General features: G+C 39.4%; 1 protein-coding gene across 7 annotated transcripts in view; it reads left to right on the forward strand.

Moving 5' to 3' along the window:
• Positions 1 to 25573, forward strand: part of st18 (ST18 C2H2C-type zinc finger transcription factor) — a 43081-nt gene that overhangs the window by 12345 nt on the left and 5163 nt on the right. For 5 of the 7 annotated variants that reach the window (XM_030403322.1, XM_030403321.1, XM_030403323.1 and 2 more), the window contains 14 exons: positions 7688 to 7803; positions 10857 to 10908; positions 11754 to 11784; positions 11982 to 12169; positions 15865 to 16575; positions 17887 to 18021; positions 18939 to 19029; positions 19125 to 19217; positions 19780 to 19988; positions 20217 to 20416; positions 22351 to 22596; positions 24228 to 24337; positions 24929 to 24991; positions 25295 to 25363. In XM_030403322.1, coding sequence (XP_030259182.1) covers positions 7688 to 7803; positions 10857 to 10908; positions 11754 to 11784; positions 11982 to 12169; positions 15865 to 16575; positions 17887 to 18021; positions 18939 to 19029; positions 19125 to 19217; positions 19780 to 19988; positions 20217 to 20416; positions 22351 to 22596; positions 24228 to 24337; positions 24929 to 24991; positions 25295 to 25363 — 2314 coding nt within the window. Of the gene's footprint in view, positions 1 to 1476; positions 1628 to 7687; positions 7804 to 10856; positions 10909 to 11753; positions 11785 to 11981; positions 12170 to 15864; positions 16576 to 17886; positions 18022 to 18938; positions 19030 to 19124; positions 19218 to 19779; positions 19989 to 20216; positions 20417 to 22350; positions 22597 to 24227; positions 24338 to 24928; positions 24992 to 25294; positions 25364 to 25573 lie in introns of those variants that run through there. The other 2 variants (XM_030403327.1, XM_030403328.1) reach the window with 2 other exon arrangements.

The raw sequence follows: 25573 nt of genomic DNA on the forward strand, positions 1-25573 counted from the left end.
CTAACAAGACACTCTAAAAACTAACAAGGCATTGAATGATCATTAGAACGTTCTGTAAAATCTTGATAATATGTTAGTTGTGTGTTTTCTATCTCACAGTAAAATTTCAAAATGTTAACGAGGTTGAGATTTTTCCAAAAAGATAATAAAACACAAGAAGAGATACCCTTTCAGTGAACAATTATATTTGCTTGACAAGGCAAGACTATGAAATGTACCCAAATTCATATTACATGGGGGGTTTTTTCCTGCCTCTCTCGTTTTTTAAAAATATATTTCAGAATTTACCTTGATTGTAATGTACCTCATTGGCTGTGGTTTTGTTTGTTGGCCTAACTATAAAGGATCTGCTTATACCCTTGTGGGTTGGGAAGAATTAGGATTTATGAATTTATTTCCTCTGTTGTATTGTTTAAACAGCTTTGGTTTAGTTTTGATCCCTTCCTCTTGCCTTTGAGGCTGTTCCACGGTGTCAGCTGTTGACTGATAGTAAGAGAACTGCCTCACAGTGTGAATGAAAGAAAACTAGCGGTTGGTAAACACTGATAAGGGATAAATAGAAAGCGGTCAGGCAGAGATAGTTCTGTGGGAGCCCAGATTGTGTGCGGTCTGTTAAAATGAGATTCTGAGCCTGTCCTTTTTATTCTTCCTCCCCTCCCCTCCCCTGTGCGGCGTTTGTCTGGAAAATCTCCAGTGACCCGGCTCGGCAGTCCCAGGCTGCAGTATTCTCTTTTTGTATTTGTTTTGTTTTCTAACAAGGGTCAAGTTGGCCAATAGACATGTCCCTGATGCTTATAGACAGCTGTCATGACTTCAAGTGCTTACAATAGTTACATTTTGCATGGATTCATGGTTTCGCACCAATAAGCACTGTAGCCAGAGATTTGCTTAAAGGAACTAAATGTACACGATTTTTTATAACAACCAGTTTTTCTATGCGCGTTTGTTACCCATCGTCATACGATTTACCTCTTTAATCCTTTAAGATTTTTCAAAAGCTGAGTAGGAGTGCTTCTGAACATCCACCCATTCATCCTCTCTTAGCTACTGCTATCATCAAGTCAAGGCTACATATATATATCACGAGGTTATATTAATTACAGTCACATAATTAAACATTTATACTCTCTTTACTGTAGACCCCGAAGAGTATAAATCTCACTTATCATCTGAAATCACTCTAAACGACCATCTTAATCAATTCTTATTCAGCCTGTTCTTTCTAGTAATCATTGATTTTTTTTTTTTACATTTATTTATTTTTTTGGTTCTGGGGGTGAATCTTTCTTTTTCACCATGTGGTGTATTTACACAAAAAATAATTCAGCCCATTGTAGCCCAGCAGCTAATGAGATTGGTTGTTAAGTGAATGACACAAAGGCTACAAAAAAAAAAAAAAAAAAAAAAAAAAGCTTAGCGTTTCGGGTGAATATCACAGTGTCCCTGCACACACACACACACACACACACACACACACACACACACACACACACACATACAGCAAACCAAACACACTCTCTCAGTAGCGAGGCTCTGGACTACCCCTGTACCCCACCTCGACATCCTTCTGCTCCGTCTCTTCCCCGACGTCACTATGAGAGGCAAAACAAAGGCTAAAGGGGGCATGGTAAGTCGAGCTTGCGATTCTGCCCTGTCGGACATGTTAACATGAGTGCGTTTAGATGTGGGAGACAAGTGATGCTGTTCGTCTCTGTGAGGATGTGCTGTGCTGTGTAAGCCTCAGGCTCAGATAAATAGCTTCATTGGAAGGGGTCAGTAACAGAGACGCTGTTTTATGTGACTCAGAATAAAATCACCATGTAGTACTTGACGATTCTTAACTTCTGAATTGCTGCTAAAAACTTTTTTTCTCTCCGTTTCTTTCTGTAAGCCGCTCTCTCGCCTCGCACTTAATGTTATGTGCACTCAATGCTGGATTGTGTCGGAGCTGTGACTTTTATCACAAAAGGTAGTTTGTTTTTTTTCCGCATCTGTGCCTGTATTGTTGTTGATCCTTGAGTACAGCTTGACTCTGTGTCGTCCGAGGATTTATCTAAAAATCACTGGAATGTATAATAGAGCATGACAGCACAAGAGAGGATCCTGTTAAGCAGCCAGACTCAGTTTGTATCGATTGCTGAACTGTTAAAATACTCTCTCAGAAGTGAATAGATGCTGTTTCGACACATTTTGAACACTGTGCAGAGTACACATGTACCTTCCCACTTGGACTCCTCTTTTTGATCTCTGAATAGTAGCACTGGAGGATCATTAGTGATTGCTGTAATACAAAAAAAATTGTAAGTGCATTAGCTTATCATGCTCCACTGTCAGGCTGGAAAGTGGGTTAAAGTCCATCGCGTATATTAAACCCTGGACTTAAGTCAAATTTACATTTTGTTAAAGATTACTCCTTTTATTGATGCATATAATCATATTCATGGGCCATCTGCTGATTTGGCAAGCGTGGATCAAACTCACAAAACAGCCCTGCTAACCTTTTAAGTACAAAATAGTCTGGCTTAACTCTGCTCGCCCCGCAGTCTGTGTGTGCGTATGTATGTGTGAGTGTGAGAGATTGTATGGATATTGGATAATACTTAATTTAGATCCTCCAGGCTGCTCATGCCATATTTTATTTTATCATGATCGCTTTGGTAGCAAACCAGGGCTTGTGTTTGAACAACTGAGCAAATAATGTGTGTCTGACAATAAGCAAAGCAGAATCTTGGTATAAGGAATCTGATTAAACTCTTGACCACAGCTCTGAGTTTATACCCGTCACCATGGTCACGTGCAGCACTTCCACCTGGCTGTGATCGGCCACGCAGGTCCTCACCTCTCGAGTGTAATAAAACACCACTTAATGTTTTTTCCTAGTTATTCCGATTACTGATTTAGCCGCAAACTATCTCCCAGTATGTGTTTCACAGAAATAGGAATTCACCATTGGGCATCCTTACTGCACGAAATACTTATGTTCGACTCATTCCAAACAAAGCTTACGCAGATTGAGAATTCATATGCCAGAGGTAAATCCGAGTTAACACGGATTTATACTGGCATGAGTTAAAGGACTAGAGTTTGTAATCCAGGTGGCCAAGGGATTTTACTATACAGTGGCAAAAATCACTTAAAACTCCCCCAACATCCTAAGCCACTGAGCTCAATAAGCAGACAGATTGTTCAGAATTGATGACAGCACAACTATATCAGAGCTGGACTCTATGTTTGTGTGTGTGTCTGCGTGTTTGTGCGTATACGCCTGTGTTTGTGTGCACATATGTGAACATGTTTGCTTCCTATATGTACTCAATTAGTACTAAAGGGGGCTGTTTAGAATAAGACCTTGACAGATTGGTATTATTTTGCTTCAACAGGGTAGGGGAGGTGTATGGGGAATACTGCCTTCTATCTGCATACACATCAGTGGCATAAATAAAAAGACAGCAACCCCCATTTCAACGGAGCGGCTGACTGATTAGTAAAGTGATCAAAGTCACTGTAATATTCAAATAATTAAGGTTTTAATCGCCTTTTGTTCGATCACCAGACGCAAGAGATAATGGAAGAAAAACAAAGGTGGGTCTCTATATGTGTATGGGTGAGTGTGTGTGTGTGTGTGCGTGTGTGCGTGTGTGAACGTGTGCACCCGTGTGCACATGTGTGTGGAGGACAGAGGAGCAGAGATAGAGTGGAGTTGTTTAATGACAGGAACAGCTGACTCATTTAGAGAGAGCAGTGAAAGGTAATTAACCCTGGGAAAACTACAGCTGCCATGCGAGCTGTTCACTTCAGCGCAATCTGATTAGGAATCACTGCTCAAGCCCCTGACTCCTTTCAGACACTGTGTGTTCGAGGTAAACTTTTCCCTTTGCCCCGGAGAGCCCCAGAGCACTGGAGACCTGCCTTTTGTGACGGGGGATTAGCTGGAACGGTTACTACGTTTCTCCAAATTGCAGACCACCTGGTAGCATTCATGCAACCTCCTCCATGAAAGGGCCTCCTTGGGCAGGAACAATGAGCAGGATTACTCTGCTCATTGTTACACCAGGCCTGGAACTTCTTTTTCCCCAAACACCTGTCCCCAAATTAGACAGGTTTGAAAAACCCATGTTCATGACAGAATTCAAAGATTCAAACTAACATGAGAGTGGTTCGGCAGACTGGAGACTTGCCAATGGATGAATTGTCTGCCACTCCGGTTATTATGCTATTGATTCATAGTGCAGCGTAAGAAGATACTAATTTTATTTGTGTGAATATTTTGGTGTTCTTAATTGGATTGAAATTCACAAATAAAATAGCATATCATCTAGGCCCCTTTCATACGATAAGGGAACTAAAAGCACCAGAAATTTGGTCAAAAACAGAAATTGGCTCTTTGATGTCAGAAGAAACAATCTGGACTTGGTGCCTCTGTGTGGTCCGGCTCCAGATGAACTCAATTTAGAGGGAAGGCTTTGGGATGACTTTGGAAGGCGATTACAAGATCCATAAATCACCTCTGCAAAGGTGTCACCATCTGACTCTTTTATGGGACTCTTGCTAACTCTGTCCAATAACAAGTTTCCCCTGTAGTTATGCCATCATAACAAATCATTGAAGCGATAGTGGCTAGCCAGGCTCCTAATTGTCTGTTAAGAATTCTGTGAGCTGTGTTCTTTTATTGAAGCATCTCTGTCTTGGAGAAGTGATAAGATGCCAATACGCTCCTCTATAAAAGTACTCTTTGGCAAAAGGCACAAACACTTTGCTTGGCCGTCAGGGTAGCTGTGAGGCTGTTATATCTGAAATCGCAGTTGACTTCAAGATTTTTTACTGCGTCTGCACGAATCCAGAAACCTCTTTCAGGCAGAGGAATGCTCATAAATTGCCGAGAGAATATTTTTCTTTCGGATACATTTTCAAAAAAAATTTTTTTTTACATAAACTGCACATTTTCCTTTCACTTAGTTTTAGATCTTTAAACAAACTCATCACTGTATTTGAAGTACATCCAGTATCCTATGGCCCTTTATTCAACTAAAAGAAGAAAATAATCCATATAGTCAAAGCAAATTTTTAAGTGCTGATTAACTGTCAATTTTATTTGGAGATAACCAATGATTTAATATCATGACATTTGAAAATCAGGCCAAGTTTTAGGCATAAATTAGACCTCTTTGTCCCCTCCCCCCTCCTAAAATGTATCTCAGCTATTATTCTAATGTCCAGCTGGGATTTAGGCACAGGGCGTATAATGGCTCCCTGGCCACCTCAATAAAAAACAGACCAAAAAGAGAAGAAAAAGAAAAGTTGTTTATATAAATACTCTCTGAACAAAAGTTGATTTTAATCTGTGAGCAGAGCTTAATTTACTCACAACGGACCCATTTGCATCTCAATGAAAAATGCCAAAAGCAGTCACCTGCTTTCTGTACACACGTTTACCTGCTTTCCACAGAGTGGGTGTGAGCACCATCCAAGCAGGTATATTCCTGCCAGCTCACCTTTTCCCTCAGCTAAGACTGGCTGCTTTATGTTTAGCTGCACACCTCAAGCCTCCTATAGGGAAAAAATATAAATTTGCGATCGCCTCGCTGTATCCTCATTACAAGGAAATATGAAAGTAAAAGGTGCTATCTCCTGCCGTTTGCTCTTTATTATACATAAACAGAAAAACACTTAGCATGTAAAATTAATGTGAAAATTATTCCCGGGGTAAACTCTAAACACAGAAGTTACCCCGCACATTTACCCTTTTTTTCTCCTTCCCCTAGATCAGAGTGTAATTGCCAGTAATCAGGTCTGTTTGCTGCTGATAAAACCACTCTGAATGCGAGGAACCCTCTTTGTGTGATGACTCAATTATGCCAGAAGTGGCTCATCAAACCTGGCCCATCAGCTGCTTTAATAAATAAGGAGGAAAACTTGCTGCAGGCGCATTATAATTCCATTCATTCCATAATTAAATCCATTCCAGTTTTAACCCTTCGCTCAGTGTGCTTCTGGAAGAGGAAACAAAAACAAGAAGAGAGGGGGGGGTGATGGTGTGTGTGTGTGTGTGTGTACACGAGTGAGGGGTGGGGGTGGGGGGGTTGAGTACACACCAGACAGTGACCTTGCACAGAGCACCCATCCGTTCCCTATAATTCAAAATGATACTGTTGAAGAAAGGTTAAGAGAAAAAGGCTCGTGGAGGAAAAGGATGGGAATCAGTTAAGACGCAGCTCCTGTGTTTCTTTTTTATGTATGCATTGTTTCCACACACAGCCTTAGACAGTAATTATATTAAAAAGAGTAATCTAATCATAACAGTTGGTTGGTTGCGGCACTGACATTTTGAAATCTTATTTTGGGTAATCTCATTTGCCTCTATCATCTCGCCATGTACCCCCCTATCTAAAGGAAATGTAAATAATGTAATTAATTTTATGGTCTCCAGAATCTTACTTTGCTACTCTGGCCTGCTTTATTGGCTCCAAGATGAGGTATCAGCGCGGTACCAGTGAGTTTTTTTCTTTCTTTTTTTTTTACTCCATCACAATAATGTCTGTGTTAATTACATGAGAGCGTCCCAAGTGCACGGATAAGCTGGGAACAAGGGGGACACAAAGACTCAAGGTCAGTGATGAATATCCACAGCAGCTGCACGGTATTAATATGGAATTATATGAAAATAATCATAATAGCATCACTTACAACAAAAAAACAGCGAGAGTGTGGTTAGAGTAATGTCAGGAGCGTCGGGGATGTTTTACAGATATTTCCTCTCCACCATCTCAGCTTGGATCCAGCCTTTTTCTGATAATGGTGCGAGGCAATGGTTATTCATGATTGCTGGACGGGGATGGTCTCTCTCTCTTTTCTCTACCCCCCAGTCGCAGCCCATTCTCTCCTCTGTGGTGGGAATGCTAGCAGATGGGGTTAGGGGGGAATGGGCTGGGCTCAAGGACAGCTAGCAGCCAGATTAACACATAGAAATCTCATAGACCCCAAGCATCAGGCTGCCTCCTTTTTCCCCCCCTGAGAAATCTGCCCTAGACACAGGGAAACAGCCCTCTGAGAAGCATTATTTGTGTTGGACTTGGGGTGTATGCATGAGGGTGGCAGTGGTGGAGGTGGGGGTTGCATAAATATGATTCAGCAGATGACGAACCAGCTCAAATAGTAGTGAGTCTTTTTTTTTTTTCATATGCTAATGAAACTGAGTGAATAACCCTCCCTCGCTCACCCCCCTCTTTTTTCTCCCCCAGTTTTGTTTTTCTGGGGAAGCGCTCTGTGAGCTATAATTAAGAAGATGTTGTGCGTGTGTGTTTTTTCTCTGTTTTTTTTTTTCTCCAAAGCTAACAGAAATAAATAATTCCATAATAAGATCTGTGAAGTGAAGAGGCTTAATGTACTCATTGTGTTCATCCTTGTTTTCCCTCTTGGATGTTTTGTATTAATTAGAAGCAAGCAATTTGATCTCTGTCAAGCAATCAATTTGCATCGTGCTCCTTATTCCATGTGAGGTATTAATGTGCTCTTTCCACCTCTTTCTGACTGTATGCTCACATTCTTGCCTCCAGATTATGAAAATATCAGAATATAAACCTTCAGGAAGATGGTTTTGCGTCGTATTATTGATTTAAGGTGCTCTAAAAAAGTTAAGAACACATTTTTTAAATTATGTCCGGTGTTTTTTTCTTTTTTATTGCTCTAGATAATGAATTACATGATCACCTCCTGAGAGATACAAAGTGTGAAAACATCAACCAGGGTGGACAGTGCGGATCTGGCATCTTATCCTACGGAGTGCTCGGAAAACTACAATCAAAGGTAAACACTCCAATGGGGGCATAAGTCCTTCATACAAAGTGAAAATAACTTTTTGTTAGGGACAAAAAAGGGATAAATGATTGTGTAACAGTGTTTTGGATAAGTAGCATACTGAGTGGTGGAGTGTCGCTGCTCCTTTGACCACAGTCATCACAACTCAGGCTGTTTTTTTTACTTATGCAGGACTGTGGGAGGCTGGCAGATAAATATACTCTTGAAAAGGTGTTGCTGAGTCAGCTTTCTCTAAAGTAGTGGGCTGCCTTTAGTTTTTGTACCTGATAAAACTTCCTTTGAAACCATAACAGGAAGTTGAGAGAGATCTGTTACGAAGTGTGAAAGAACATGCCGGTGTTTTTGATTATTACTGATGTTAAGGCAGGCATCATGTTCACTGTGTACGTGAGCTTGGATTTCAAATTAAATTATTAAAGGTAAATTAATGAAAGCACATCAAACATACATGAAGATATAAGCCCCTCTGCTTTGAAAAGTACTTGGCAGTGATGTAAAGCGAACATTTTGTCGAAAAATGTTAAAGACAAATCTAAACAAATCAACCTTATTGTACTTAGTGGTCTTATGTCTCTGTGTTGACGTTTGGAAAAGTCATCCTTTAACAATGCTGGTTGTTTCTTACAACATTTCATGTCCGTAGTTGGCGAGTGTACATAAAATTGAATGCCAGAGAGCAGGCGGAGATAGTGGAGGAGAAGAGGAATTTAGATGAAAACACATGTCGTTTTAGCACTTCCTGGACACAACATGACAACATTTTTAGGCAGAAATTTGAAAAACTGAACAAAACCTCTGAAAATCATTGTTTTAGTATTGTTTTGTATGTTGACAGATAAACAATACATCATTATGTGAATTATTATTCTGGAGTAAGACCATTTTTGAGAAAATGTAGTAGCACTTTGTCCCTATACTTCGCATTTCTCAGCAGTGTACAAATATTTGATACAGCGTTTATAACACACTATAATGTAGCAGTAAACAGTGAAACAGTAAAGACATGTAAAGTGTTGACAATTATATAATGCCTTTAATAATTACAACTTCATCACTATATTTGGATTAATTTAAAAAAAAAACTTTATAAGCTTTTAGCTACATTATAATGTAAGGGAGGTTTATTATATATAGCACCTTCCACAGAGCTAGCTCACAACGTGCTTAACAAATTGATTAAAACATTAGACGATAAAAACAGTAAAAGAGAATAACAATAAACAAACAACAGCAGATCAAAACACATACAGATTAAATGTGTTACAAACCGTTTATTAAATGTATATACATTAAACTGTGTACTAAATTACAAAGGCTAGATACAAGGAGTTAAAGGTAAGTGTTACTCTTCCGCTTTCATATATCCATGACTAAATTCTTTATTTAATTTTCACTATATTGAAAGCGAATGGTACAAAAGAATTGTCTCACAATGATGATAATAATGATCAAGAAAATGAGCCAGACTGTGTTGGGAATGTGAAATAAAAACGTGCCGTTTGACCCTGAATGTATCTATTTGTTCTGCTTTTGTAAACACGCGGCGTCACATGTTTGTCCATGTTGTTGCCATGCCAGGACTACCTGTTAGTACAGCAGAGCATCTACGGAGGCCTTCCTTGTTGTCTTGTTACTTGTCACTCCTTGTTACGTGAATGAGATAAACAGTAGCCTCTGCTTTGTCACAGTCCGTTTTGTCATAATTGTGTCTGAGATGCATGTGTGACGCGCTTTGATAATGATAAAAAAAAGCAGTGCAAACAAAAGGAAGGTTTAAATCTCCAACTTATATAACGTGAAACTGGATATGCACAAGCATAAGACTGACTATAAACTGAGGCTCTGGACCCGTTGCTCATGATTAGTTTTAGCATTAAAGCTTCTTTATAAAATTAAACTATAGAATGTTGTAATCATCATAAACATATTATTATACATTCAGCCAAAGACATTAACATATGCAAAAAATGAAATATTTAAGTTTAATGGTAAAAAAGTTTTTTTTTTTAACATTTAAATGAGACAGGCACCTTTAAAATGCCAAATAAAGTAAAAAGAAAAGAAAAAAAACATCCCTGGTAATAAACAAGTGTGAGTCATTGGTGATATTTTGCTTAACTGATAACATCATTTGAACTTTGATTAATGTCCATGTTACAATCTGAGGTTGCAGGATGTTGGAGCAACATTTTGCCTTTCAGAACAACAAATTTATACAAAACGTCGAAGCCTGTCTGTGCTGAAAAAGTGTTACAAACTAATGAGGTACATTCGTTTTTACAGAATGTAATCTATAGTGTTTGGGAGTTGTTTGTCTCAATAGGCTGTAGTAATCAAAAGTAATGAACCTATTATGAGCAGGACCTCTGAGGGCCCGGCGTGGCATTAAGAGTGTGGCACATAAAAGGTTTATTAAAGGAAATTAAGGTCCATCACTGCCACACCTGCTCCCCTATTATAAATGTATGACAGGTCAGTGCCTTCAATCACAACAGCAAACGAGAGAGAGGAGTCATGTTTCCCATTACCAGGGAAAAGTAACAGCATATCCTATGACTCACAGATTTCACTGGCCTGTGACCACTATACGCCACCATCAGCCTGGAATAATTATGTTTAATAGGTTTTATTTGGGACCCACAAGCAACAGCCAGCGAGAGTGGATGGATTTTAGCAACTATTTTTGTCTAAACACACACAGTGAGGTGCTGTCCGTACTTTAATGTCATTATTTGGTGTCATTACATTTTTTACTTACCACTGAAACTTTTCTCCCCCCCCCACTAACATTACACTTTATGTGTTTGCATATTACTGATGTTTTAAGAGCTCTTTGTGATGTTTTTGTGCGCTTGAAATTGATTTTTAAGGCGCACTGTTCTCTGGCTAACTGACCAAAAAAAAAAAAAAAACAATAATCTATAAAGTATAAAAGCCTTTTTTCTCTGCTTCAAATACAAGAAATGAATAAAAGCAGTAAAATAAATACAATCTGTATGTCTACTGGCTCATCTGTATGTCCCCTCTTTTGTTTTTTACAGATGGATTCTGAAGGCGAGGAGCAAACCCTGAAAGCATGTAACAGTAGCACAGGTGAGCACAGCCTTCCGTTCATCACTTTTTAGCTAAACACACGTGCATGCACACGCATATTCCACTTACCACCACGGGTTAGGGGTATCAGTTCAACAATCCAACTTTATAACTGTCAATTTTATGTATTATCTTACTGGTCTGAAGAGCACTGCACTGCCATTTCATTATTCAGAGGGGAATAACTTCATTAAATTGGAACACTGGCTCAAATTAGTTAAGGAGTGTGTATATATTGTGTGATTGAAAAACCTCTAGACTGGATATGTCATTATGCAAGTGTTCAGGGCCTCTGAGGCCTGCCTGCGCATGCTGGAGCTATTACTACATCTGGGGAAAATTCATGAAAAGTGTTATTATTGGTTGTGCTTCATGGGAGTATGGGGGCAGAACTTGTGAATGAGATTCACGCAGGCCTCTGGGAAAATTGATTTACCCTTTTAGATCATGTTGTCAATGCTGTCAAAGGATGAGCTACCGTTGGTGTCCCAGAGAATGAGCGGACCGAATGAAAAGCTTTTCAGATCAATGACGAGACCACTTCTCCATCCTTATGCTGATTATGCCCGATGGTGTAGTAAAAAGGGAATCAAATCTATTGTAAAAAAAAAAGAAAAAAAGAAAAAGGGCTGTGTGAAGCGGTATTAGCACAGGTGATGTCATCCCTAAAACATTATCTGCAAAACAAATATTTACAGAACATTGTAAAAAATTTTCATTAGCCGAAAAAAGTAGTGAGTCGCCTTGGAGCTTTGAAGATGAATATGTCGACAGATGCTGCGCTACTGTAGTGGAAATGTAAACACGACTTTTTGTCTGTTCTTTTTTTGGCCTTTATTTCACAGGGCTGGTTGAAGGCATCGCTGAGACTCACAGGTAAAACATTTTATGAACACTTTCATTTTTTTCATCTTCATGCCAAAAAAGAAATTATCTTCTTCCCAGATCATATATGTTACTCTTTAAAAGGGTTTTAAGAGTCTTAATTTTAATGGTTGGGGCTTTAAAATGAGCCAGACTCCCTCCTTTGTTGACCCCGCTGTGCTTTTTGTCCATTCCCCTCTTCCCTCCAGCCCATATGGGTCCATGGCGAGGAAGAGGAGTGCTCAGGAAGGGGTGCAGGGCGCCCCCGTCAACAAGAGAAAGTCCCTGCTGATGAAGCCCCGCCACTACAGCCCCAGCGAGGCATGTGAAGAGGAAAGCGAGGACCTGGCACCGCCACAGGACAAAGAAGAGCTGAGGAACATTGACACTCCAGCAGGTAAACAGATGTCCTGTTGTTTTGTCTGTTTTGATGAACAATTGACGCTGAATTTTAAAATCCCATCTGTTGCATTCATATTTCCCTCCCTCTGCCATCAGCCAGCAGCCGCAGTCATTGTGCAGTGGAAGTGAAAGACTACACTGCTGGGTCCACATTAGTTGTGTCTCACGTCCACAAATTGAAGTTTTGACAGCTGATCTGCCATGATATTTCTGGCGTGGCTTTAGCCTCTTTTGATGAGGCCAGATTTCAGACCCCTCATCTGTCCTTTTTCAATAGCCAGTCCAAACCCATTGAATCCATAGAATGAAACACTGAATGGGGGAGTGCACCAGCTCAATTTGATTTAAATTAAACTTCCTCCATTCTTTTAAACTGAATTTTTATTGAAGTTGCCTATTGTGAAAAACAAACGAGCCGTCAGCGCTGCTTGGCTTCATGTTTTACCGTTTTGTTTTTTTTACAAAGGCTTCACTAAACCTCCGAAACATTTCATCAACAACAGTTAAAAAATGTTTATTTTCACTTATGCCACTGTCCTTTTCAGGAGAGGAAATGTTTTCTTTTTTCCTAATGAATTGAATTTTGTGCATTTTGGCAACAATGCCGGCGGTGTACATGTGCATTCTCGCCCACTATAATCTGCACTGATTTGGTATATTTTTAACGATGTAACTAAGCAACAAACGTAATTGTCCCTTTCAAAAGCTTTTGTTAGGCCCTCTAACACAGTCTAATACATAATTAGGCATAATGTCTACAGCTCATTATAGTACACATGTGTGTAGTTAAATGGAGCAGGAGAGTAGCTCACTGAATTGTGTGGATTCATTGGAAATTGAATTTATTTGTTTCCTGGGTTCATATTACATTACAATTATCTAAGTAATTCACTGTGCATCGTCAGTTTTTCCTTTTGTTGTTGTGTGTTTTAGATACTTTTTCAATTTTATCATCCATCAGTTATTGACTGCTCTATATTTTACATTTTATTTGAACCTGATATTCAGTGGACAAGCTATAAAACAAAACAAAATGCTGCCAGAATTTGAAAGAGAGAGAGAGAGAGAGAGAGAGAGAGAGAGAGAGAGAGAGAGAGAGAGAGAGAGAAAGAGAACACAGATATTGATAAACAATTTCAGAACATATTTTGCTGTTATTGTCAGATTTGGGGGCTATTTTCTGTAGAAAAACAAAAATTGGAAAAGTGGACTGGAGGCAGCAAGAATTTTTGCGGTGGGAAGCTGGTCATATCTGCATTTTAACAAAAAGGGAGAAAAATAAGCCTCTCGTTTGGTCGGGCCACACTGCGTTCAACTCCAGCCAACTGCAGCCCTGCTGCAGAGAGCTGGTAATGGCTATTCTGGAGTACAAACTGTTCACCTGTTCCAACACACAAACCACCGCAGGGATCCAAGTTTTTTTCCTCCATCTCTTTCCTTTTTTCACTGCACTTCTGTGTCTCTGTGTTTGTATGTGTGTGTGTGTGTGTGTCTGTGTATACGTCTGTGTGCTTGTCTGACTGTATGCGGCTGTGTCAGGCCGGGGAGTCCATCTGGATGAAAAACAAAACCCTTGTTGCTTGCCTCATAAATGTAAATACGTGTAACTGGCTTTAATTTTTCATTCAACAGGGTTTGTCTTTAGACACCTCACATATATTTCACAGCGGGGGAAACTGGTTGTAGCACATTGTAAAAATTGCCTGAGTGCGTATGAAACCTGACATCTGCATTTTATAACGCACAAAATTATATATTAACAAAAAACGCTTTTTTTATTAGCACCACATGATTTAAGCTCTTTTGGTGAGGATTAAGTTTCTGTGCTGCTCCCGTTAATAAGTCGTGGCTGTCTGATAATGCGTGTATCGTCATCAGTGTGTGATCTGATTCTCACAATCCATCTCTATCTCAACTTATCGAATCCTACTTTTGGTTGGAGCCACTTAAGAGGATATAGGCCCACGGTCCAGCCTGCTGAAAGTAAAAACCCTCGCAGTCCAAAGAGCCTTAATCGAGCATAAGTTTGAACGGTTTTGGAGGATCAAGAGAGATTTTGTCGAATCAATCCAGATGATAGCTTTCCATTGTTAATCACTGACCATGACTTAATATAATCAGTGGTGTTAATAAAGTGTTGTTTCAGATGCATTTTGAGGGATAACCCTAACCCTCTTTGTCTGTTGCGCTGATCAGACTTTCAGTGTAAGGCTTTGCACAATCTTCCGGCTTTCTGCGCATGTGATCTGGATTTATACTAAAAGATAGACGTCAAAAGGTCAACACAAATTAAATTATTGAGAGCACTTAGCAAAATAAGCTGGAGGAAAGAGAATACAATCTAGAATTTAAGAATGCATATATATATACATATATACATATATATATATATATATATAAATAAACATATATTGATGTATATGTATATATTATTAATCTGCAATAATGGTTGTACATTTATCATATATAGTATCTTATTACACCCGGTATGATTTTACACCTCAAAAACACACATTATTTCTGACACAGACATTATTAGAAAAGCTCCTCTAACGCTCTAATTTGATAAAACACTCACAATAAAATGATCTGCCAATCTTTCCCTGCAGCATCTGGCATTTTAATGGTCTATCATGAGTTGTTTATATTTTTACACTAAAATGTGATCATCCAGAACATTTATAAAAAAAATAACTGAGCATGAACCACAAAGCTACTTCCTTTTACAAAAGCACAGAGTGTAAAGTAGAAAGAAAAAATACATGTAAACACTTCTTCCTTCCTTTTTAAATGTCCTGTTTTAGGCACACCCTCAATTTTTCAACTGCTTCCTTTCTCACGAAACTACAGGTGAATTGAAAATACAAATTATTTTCAAAATAAATCCAGATACTTGTATTTTTCACAAATCTCGGGTCACATTCAATAAGCGGGCACTGTTAGCTGTTGTGCTGTTAATGTTTTGATCATAACAAAAATTATTGTCAGTTTTTTGACTGAGGTGTATGGCTGGCTTCTTCTAAACTACATCCTGCCACGCAGACAGCAGCAGCTCACAGAGATTTTTGTCTTTTATCTCTATGTTTGTGGTTTCCTCCATCTGTGTTTTTAGGAATCCTCTTCACTTTCCTTGTTCTCCTCCCTCGAAACAACAATTACTTGTTTTTTTAAAATCAGTTTTTTGTGCAGACGACAACATGTTGCTGCCTAGCCTGCACTTAAAAATACACATAACTATTAAAAACTGATGTTCGCTGTCCACCCTGTGGTAAATCCTTCATAATCTTGTTCTAAATCTACTGTATATTGGGTTGTTCCTCCAATTGGAGACACAGGGGAAGAAGAAAACAATTGTGTTTCTCATCTCTAGGTTTCATGTTCAACTAGCAGACAGAAGGGTCAAATATGCTATTCAAAATATACTTGAATTGCTTCGAAATCTTATGATTATCACTTCTCTTGCAATATGTGTTCTTATTAATCCTCTAGAAGGTTATAAAAAAAACATGTTTTTCTCAAGATGTTATTTGCATAAAAGTAACCAAAAAATCTAAAACCTTTAAAGGATTTAGAGAAGATTATCGAGGACATACAATTCGTATCCTGTATATGACTGAGTGGTCACAACAGAACATGTTTGGTCGAGTCTTGAAAACATGTAAAGTAATAAGTGTTTTCCTGTTGTTTTAGATGGAAACTTAAGTGCAATCAATGGAGTTGCCACCAAAAATGGCTGCTATGACGTGTTGGCAGCAAAGTCCAGTGATTCTCTCGGGTGGTCAGAAGTAACATCTGACGGCTCACCGCAGTGTGAGCCGGACACATCTGAGCGTCTGATGGATGAAGATGATGAGGAGCTCCTTAATAATGAAGAAGAAGACCAAAGTCAAGATAGGATGAGTGGTACACCGTCGCCACAGAGTCCATTCGAAGACATGAGGGAGGCTGAGTGGGAGCCTCTGTCCCTGTCTGCCAAGATGAACGGCTCCGGCTGCAGTCCCTCCAGAGCCTCTGAAGACCTTTCAGTCAGGAACAGCCATGTGAAAGAAGAGCCTCACCCAGAATTAGGCAGTCTGATGGGTCGGGCAAGTATTTTTCAGGCTGAGGCTCTGAGATACAGGCCGCTCCCCACAGAGGAGGACAGTGATGGGGAGGTGGAGAGGCCACCTCGGCTAGACGGCTGGGCGCTGGGGCTCCACGAGAGAGGCCTGGAGATGAGCCGAGGACGGGTGAACTTCAGCCTGTTGGAGCAGGCCATAGCTCTGCAGACGGAGCAAAGACAGGTCTTACACCACGCCTACAGAGAGATGGACCGGTTCCTCATGGAGCAGATGACCAATGAGAGAAGGCACCATCGCATGATGGAAATGGACGGCAGACTCAACTATCATGGAGGAAAAGGTAATAATATAGATGTGAACTGAAGTCCTAAATTGACAATCGCAAAGATTTGTTGTTGTCTTTGGTGGCACCTGTGGTGATATGCAGTAATTGCATGTGTCTTTTTGGATCCCACTTCCAAAAGGTGGTGTCTGTATGATGTTTAGCAGAGACTGGAAAAAAAACAGTATGCTGCTTCACACACAACTGAACCGAAGAGCAAGTCTGTTGCATTAGCTCAGCCTCAGGTTGTTCCAATATCAGACTTTTAGTTTTAAGCAACTGGTATAGAAACGCAATAACCAAAAAGCCTTTGATACTACAGAAAAAAAAAAAAAAAAGTCCTCAGCATTAAAACACAATAAAGAAGTATTTTTTCTTTTCTAAAAAGATTTACAACATGCCCACAATACTGGGACAGAAAAAGTCTTGTACCACCATATTTGTACTTGTGGATCAGGTTTTTATATTTATTTTTTTTGATGGCTTTGGTACTTCAATACAAGCAGATGCAGATATCATATTATTTTAAACACATAGTTTTGAAAAAGTATTACACTTTTGACATTTGATTTTCGTCAGTGAGGCTCAATCACCATTTGTCAATAAATAGTGACTTAACAGACATGTAATTAAATTAAATAAAACATCTTTCATATCACTACTTGGTACTTTAAGAATCAAGGGTTATCATTAATGGCACAAACAGTTTGCACAAATATACCTCCATCCGTCATAAATCAGATAGACCACAAGTGATTTAGATGATTTAGCGCTCAAAAAAAACACAAAAAGGAATAAAAGAAGCATACGCAGGAGGGGAAATCAGAGGGAGGAAATCCTCTTAAGTACTAAAAACATTTTGGCAACAAGCGAAGTAATAAACAGACTAAAATAAAGAAGAACAAAATTTTTCTGATGGAATTGCTACTACTCAAAATATTGGATTTTGATAGGAATCAACCGGATATTTAACCACGAGCATAAGTCTTAAATCCTCCTAAAGTACCTCTCGTGTTTCCCTCTGATTCTTCAAATGACTGCAGCTAAATGTGTAATCCTAGATGTAATCTTTCGATGGATGGGCATTAAGAAGTGAAGGCTCTGTGTTGAACTGCAGCCTTAACTAAAATGACAGATTAATAGATGCATTTTGCAAAAAAAAGTGTCTAGCTTTGCATGATATTTCAATCTGTTGACCTATGTAGACAGGAAAGTACAAGAGCATTATATGTATATGTGACTTACTTCTACATTTCTTGATAGAACATCCGTGGACACAGCAGTTGCATTATAGTTATTTACTGTGATTTTGTTTTTCTGTGTCTGCAGATTCTCCACGTACAGATAAAAAGGATATAAAGTGCCCAACTCCCGGCTGCGATGGCACCGGTCACGTGACCGGCCTTTACCCACATCACAGGAGTTTGTCTGGCTGTCCTCATAAAGTCCGAGTTCCTCCAGAGAGTAAGTCGCACAAGCATTTCTGTGTGTACGTGCTGTTTAATGGATGATTTATCCTGAAAAACTGCCAGTTTTAGGATTTACAATCGGTTGCAGTAATTGAAATCCTCTTAGTACGGACCCAAAGACAAGAAAGACCCGCTTATACATTTAGTTCAATTCAAAGATGTGCATGAAACTTTTCAAATAAATTTAAAGGTTTTTTTTCTCTCTCTCTCTCTCTCTCTCTCTCTCTCCCTCTCTCTCTCTCTCTCTCTCTCTCTCCTTCTCTCTCTCTCTCTATCTTGTAATGTGTTGTAATGTGTGAATATTGAATTCCCCCCCCACACACACACGGCCGATTGTTAAGTCATTTCAATATAACTCAACAAACATTCGACATTAAACAGTAATGTTACAAAAGGAACAGAAAAAGTAATTAACTTTTTCAAAAAAGCGCGTGCTCTTAGACTGGAGGCAGTATTTGCAAATCAAAGGGCTAGCTAACGCAGCATTCAAAAATAAATAGACAACTCCAACAAACTAATTGGAGAATATGTACAGAGAAGAAGTTTCTAAGGATACAGAGCGGACCTTTAACGACGCGCTTGTTTTGAAGAATATAATCAGCTGTCTTGTTACGCTCCTCTTTGCACTAAGCTATTTACATTTCAGCCACATTACAGCATTCCTCACAATGAAAAGAGCCTTTTGCTTTTTTCTCCCGTTTCTGTCTCTGTAGGATCTTTGCTCTATAGGCACTAATGTACCAACCAGTTACATAAATCGCCAGAAAACATTTGTTTTAGTTCCAAAAAACGCTTCGTATATCTATGTATTTACCATTTGTATAATCTTTAAGCTTGATTATGTCTTCAATGTTGAATTATGTTTCTCTTTCTGAGCTTATCTCCTTTCCCTCTCTGTCCTCATCCCTTCAGTCCTCGCCATGCATGAGAACGTCCTCAAGTGCCCTACACCCGGGTGCACAGGAAGGGGACATGTCAACAGCAACCGTAGCACCCACCGGAGGTACATCCACCAGAGAGAGCCATTAGAAAATGTGCACCCTGTTCATAGCTGACTTACAGTATTAGGCTAATGTGTTTGATTTCCTCCCCAACCAGTCTCTCAGGCTGCCCCATCGCTGCTGCAGTGAAGGTCTCCAAACCTCAGGACGAGAGCCTGAAGTGCAGACAAACACCTGACCGCTCACCCAGGTATACTGCCAGATAGAGTGGAGGATTTTAACTGCTATCACTGTGGTCACACGTGCACGAAAATAATTAAAGCAAGCATCCAGAAATCCTATTCAGCTCTGTAGTGGACTGAAGTTGTAAAAGCGTAACTGGGGTTATGCAAAAAAGTGATAAACACTATTATTGTTGAGGGGAGTGTGGGATATTTTTATTCACTGATCCCAGCTGAACGCAGAGTCTATTTCGAGCTTTCCAAGCAGACATAAGCAACGGTTGCTGGTCCTGTGAGTTCCTCTCTATTAGAGATGATAAAAGAGCAGAACTCTTTGTTCCCTGTGGATATATCATGGGCAGGGTGCCCACTCCTACTATATTAATTAGTCTGGCAACCTGGCTGTGGATCTACAACACACATCAGATCCCAGACTCTATGTGTACAAAAGCACTGGCATCCCTGAATGGCTTAAAACAATGTCTATACTTAACTGCTTAATATGATAATATGAGCTTGTTGGGCACTTGTTATTTCACAAGTTCTGGACGATATAATGATTTTTTTTTTTTTTAATTTGTCTCCTTGTAGAGCCATCGGCTTGATAAAGAAGTTTGAAATGAACCAGCTGAACTACAGGCTCTCCCATCCAGTAGCAGCCTTGCAGACGAGCCTCACAAAAGACATGGACAAGTACAGCCGAATCCGCTTTGATTATGCCAGCTTTGATGCACAGGTCTTCGGCAAACAGCCTCTGATGGGGACCAACCAGGACCAGGAAATGTCACATTTCCCTGATTGTAAGTCTTCTACATTTTATTTGACGCAGGTTATAGAAAAGTGAATAAATTGTCAGATGTTTTTAAGACTCAGGTCTTTGTTTGGGCCATTGAATTAATATTGTTCTGTTTAAGGATAGATCTTTTTGTATCACATGAATCAACTACTAACTTGTTTTCTATGTGCTATTAAGTTTGAACACCTGGTGTGTCAGTAACTAAATTATTCGCTAATTATTTGTCTTTTAGCACCTCAGCAGTATCCTGGCTTCCTCGGTGCTCCAGGTGGCCGCATGCCCACCTCTGGTCAGCACAGCCCGCCGAGTCAATTCAAAAAAGAAGACGGTCTCCAAGCCGCAGCAGCGACCGCCGCCATCCTTAACCTCTCCACTCGCTACCGGAAGAACATAGAGGCTGTCGCCGGCCGGCCCTTGGCAACCTCCACAAAGGTAATCAAATTAGACCACTTGGAAAGGTATTTAATGTGGTCATTTTAAAGGAACTCTGATTTGTGTATAAAAAGGGAAGACATCAAAAGACAGAATTTGGCAAAGGGAGCTTGGCGCTCTGGTGGCAGACAAACAAGGAGGTTTCCACTCCATAAAGCTTTAATGTACACAAATGAAAATTTGTGTAATCACATCAAAAGAAGAAAATACAATCAGCCTTCTTTCCCAATTACAACTACCCGCATATTTTTTAATAAAACATGTGGTAGTGTATTTTGTTTCGACATCAGCTGGCATGTAAAAGCCTGAACTGTTGTCTGAAACTGCATCTTGCCCGCTGCAGATGGCAGAGGATATTTTGCTTAGTTATATGATCCAGCATAGGCTGTGTGTCTACACCAGCTAGTCTTTAAAAGCATTTTAACGGATTAAGCCAATCAGCTAAAGGAGTTAACATCTGAAAAGTTTAATTCACACAAAATCCAAACTCTTCTTGGAAATGTGCGTGTATCCAAAATCTCTTCTGCTGTTATCTCCGATGCGGCATTGTGCTCAGCTTTCACCAAACTCACTTCATGATTAATATTGATCACATTCTGTGGGTTACATACATGCACACTGTACTGTAGATGATTCAAGGTTTCCACACCTACACAGCACAGATCCTTGTCTCCCAGCTTGTTGAGCTGAGAATGTGGCCTTGTACCAGGTACCAGCCCACTGAATGAATAAAACAGTGTTAGCAAGTTAATCATCTGTTCTCATTTACAGCTTAGTTGTCTTGGAGAGATGCACAAAATAAAGAACAGCTTTCAGGTCTCGGAAAAATAGGGGGCCATATTTAGAGTGTTAGATGCTATAACTTATCTGCATATGTATATTACACGTTGAAATATCACACGCCAAAAGCACCAAATAGCTGGCCTTTAAAGCGTGAAAACAAGCTGATTTTACTTATTTAAAAATGTGAGATGATTAAATTACATCGTTAATTTAGAGACAAAAAAAGAACATTCTGAATTGTATTTTTAAGTTGTGGCTACAAGCTAAAATAAAAATCTAAATAAATCACAAAAAGTCTTGACACCAGTGTTATTTTCGATTAGGAACACGCGCCATCAAACGGCCGGGTAATTAAAGTGGACAGCCACATCACAATGTTCACGTAAATTATCCCCTTTAATTAATTTGAAAAGCTCCCCTTTGTTGGAAAAAAAGAGAAAAAAAACAATGATCTATAGGGTTTAATGAAACATATGCTTTGAATAATTGGTTTCATTTATGGGAAAAAGGATTTCAGCATTTAATGAGGTAAAACTTTTTAATACCATAAAACAGCCATAAGTCATCATGCTATTGCGTTTCAGCGTGGAAAAACGACAAACACATCTGTCAGCGGGGGAAACTTATGCCACATTAAGCTTTTTAATTTTTGCTATAATAATGATGACCTAAAACCACCAACCCCACCCTCCCCCCCCCCTCCACCACCACCCCCCAGCTGCCATCTTGGTTGTGTGTCCTAGAAAACAGATGACACAGCTGTCACTGAAAAACTACACACCAGTGATTATTTTTTTGTGTTCAGCAGAATTAACGCTGGCTTAGTTTGGTACTTTGTCTGGTGTGAGATAACCACTGTATGTATTATTTAAATGAATTGTTTGTTTGCGCTGCGTTTGCGAGTCATGTTTACAGAGGAAATGTTGCCTGGTTCAAGTTTGCCATATCGCTGCTGTCACATTAATGAGACATTGTGCTGTTTTATTTACATTCCTTTTAGCGTAATAAGAAGATAGGTTCTATTTCTTTATCCCCTGATTTATTTGTTCTCACATGTTAGCGATGATACGTGAGGCCCTTTCTTTATTCTACCCTTCTACAACATGGTATAGATTGATTAAATGTTGAGGAATGAACTTCTTGGCCTTCAGGACATGCTCATAGAGGTGGATGAAAACGGCACCCTGGACTTGAGCATGAAGAAGTGCAAGGAGAATGTAAAATCCCAGATAAAAACACCTTCAGATGACCCACTGTCCCCTTCCGAGTCCGCCGTGGCCAAAGGCGGGAGCGTGCTCATCAGCCCCGCCTTCTACCAGCCGCTGTGTGAGAGAGACAGCTGGGAGAGCCCCGTCCCTGTCAACTTCAGCAAAGCACACGTTTTACAAGACAAAGAGGTAAAAAGACACTGACAACTGACACTCTGGATGTCATCTAAAAAATGTAAGACGTGACCAGTGAAGGGTGAGAGTTTGAGGGTCAGATGGTGTGAAGTGTCTGGTGTGGTGTTGTGTCAGCAGACAAAGACATTTCACGTGTACACGTGCAAATAAAACTATGAGATAAAACACAAATGAACAAAATGGTTCATAGGAGCCAACACCCAACTCTCTAGTTTTCTCTAAAATGCTTAAATCATATCTCATATTCCATCCATTCAGTTTAGATGTGATAAAGATTTTCTGCAAGTTTCTTCTGAAATCTCCCTTTTATTTAATAGATTGTTTTGTTTCTCTGTGAATGTAGCCCAAAGGACTCAAACTCAGTTCTGTTTTTTAAACCATTTGTGTCGTAAAAAATGATAATAGATTTACTTGTAACCTTGTAACCTTGTAAATAAACGCAACAGAACTAATTGTACATCTCTGTTATTTCTATGATCCACATATTTGTTCCCAATTTACAGTTTCTTTCAACGAGTTCTTTATTAAGGATTTTTGTAGTAATTTACTGCCCTGAAATAAGGTGGTGCTATTTAATTTCCTTGAATGAAAGCTTAAATGCTGTTTGAATTGAAGAAATATTGAGTTTTCTTTTTATGTATTTAGGCTACTTTGTTAGCTCAAACTTTAGCAGATCGAGCGTAAAAATCATTAAAGTAGTCAAATTCGGTCCAAAAACAGCTAAAGTATTTACATTTTGGATAAAAAGAACTCAGGGAAAGTAGTTAGTTTTAGTATAAAATAGTAAAAAGTAATCAGATTTAGCTTAAAAACACTCCTGTAGGTGTCAATTCTAGTATTAGAATAATTAAAGTTGTCAAATCTTGTCTAGAAATTGAAAATTCTGTCTGTAAATAGTGAAAGTATTGTCCAAAAATAGATAAAGTTGTCAATTTTAGTCTAACAAGACTAGTCAGCTGAAACAGTTTTGTCGGCTGAATCAGATTAAAGGCTAAAATCCCCAAATTTCCTGACAGAATATAAGTGTTAGCTTCAGCCCTGCTTGTAACACACTTGGTAAGAACATTTGTAGTGACAGTATTTAAGACAAAGCAGCAGCTTCTCCAGTCAGATCTTCAAATCTATAAAATATATTAACTACTTTTTAGACTGAGGACTGGCGCTAATCTGGACTCCACATATCATTCTTGTTCGGGGACCTAAATGAATCTTAACGTGGCTTTTCTTCCTTTATTTCAATACTAGTATTTGTCAGGTGGTTTTAATTCATAGATGACATCAGGAGTTATCACATTTGACCTGCTTTTTAAATCACACAAGACAACATCTGGTGACTGCACAATCTTGTCTGTGAAAAAAAGAAAAAGGAAAATCCATACGTCATGGCCATACATGATAAATACTATGTGGATTAAGTATGACTTTAAATGGATGTATGGTTTACTACAGTATAAGTATCCTTAATCTCTTTCCCTTGCAACCCTGTAACCCTTGAGGGCTTGTGTTTTAAGAGTATTATACAGGGCTTTTCATTAATTATTCACTTTTAGGTCATTGCCGATTGTGGTCGGGTTTGATACTCTGGACAGTTAAGGCCAATGTTTTGACTTGGTCTTTGTCCGCAGGAGGATTACGATCATGCCTCCTTGGAGGACCAGCTCTACCAAGGCGACGGCAGCATGCTGAGTCCCAAAGCCAAGCTACTATTACGAGACGCAAAGAAAGAGCTTTTGAGGTATGCTAAAGAATGAGGCATCTCCAGGCATCTTTACTCGGTCAGCTGTGAATAATGTGAGCTTCCCTTTTTTAGTTGGCAGATGGTCAGTTCTTACAATGAAGCACCAAAAACCAATACCTTTGTTTACGTAGGATAGTTTGACATAAGCAAGTGGAAACACACTGAAACTCACCGTGTTACCCATCACTGTAACTGGTATGTCTGCAGGTTCATGCGGAGCAGAAATATATCTTTTTGAAAGTGAGTTTTTCTCCCTGTATGTCCTGTACAAGCTTACAACTTTTGACTCTTGTAGTTAGAGTGCATGCTCTGCTGGGTCTCCTCTTGAGAATCAGTAGGACCCCTCTAGTCCCTCCGCAGCACAGCAACCCCACTAAGTGACATTCAGAGTCATTATTACACCGAATGTCGAGCAGTATAATAATAATTTCTCTACTAAACTTCCCGCTGTACTAACTCTTTATTTATTTTTTTACGTTAATGCCCGTGAAAAGGCTGTCAGTTTAAAAGAAAGATTCAGTTCAAGCTTGGCAAAGTCTGTGGAAAGTAGAGTAATCTGTGCATTAAGTGCTTTGTGCTCTCCTGCAGCTGTCCAACCCCGGGCTGTGACGGCAGCGGCCATGTGACGGGGAATTATGCATCACATCGGAGGTACTGAAATTAATTACACTCTCATTAGCACCAGCCAACAGATATATAGATTGTGTAATGATGTTGATTGTTACAGCCGAAAACTTGTCACATCGCTTGTGAGAGTCCGATTTTTATATATATGTCACTTTCTTTTAAAAAACGCGCTGACATGATGAAGCTCTCCCTCGTGCAGAGGCAGTGGAATTGTGTTTTTCAAATAATTTTGTATAAATATGCATTGAGACATTGTATTAAGATTATTCAATTCAGCTGTGATCAAAGAGTGCATTAAAATGACTGTTAGCTCTTTATCCTCTCTAGTGTGTCTGGATGTCCCCTGGCTGACAAAACACTCAAATCACTGATGGCAGCCAACTCTCAGGAACTAAAGTATGTGTTTTGAAAAACTGTTATTGTTGCTAAAGGATTTTTCACGTTGAACTAGGCAGCTTGTCTCTGACTCAGCTTGGGTCAACGCTCTCCCCTTCTCTCTTTGCTTTCTCTTCCTTTCCCTTCTACTACACATTAAGCTTGATTTCTATGTACTCCACGTGAAGTTGTTTGGTGTTTCTCTCCATATTAGCATGAATCCGCTTGCTC

This window comes from Sparus aurata, chromosome 21 (assembly GCF_900880675.1).
Source record: "Sparus aurata chromosome 21, fSpaAur1.1, whole genome shotgun sequence".
NCBI lineage: Eukaryota > Metazoa > Chordata > Actinopteri > Spariformes > Sparidae > Sparus > Sparus aurata.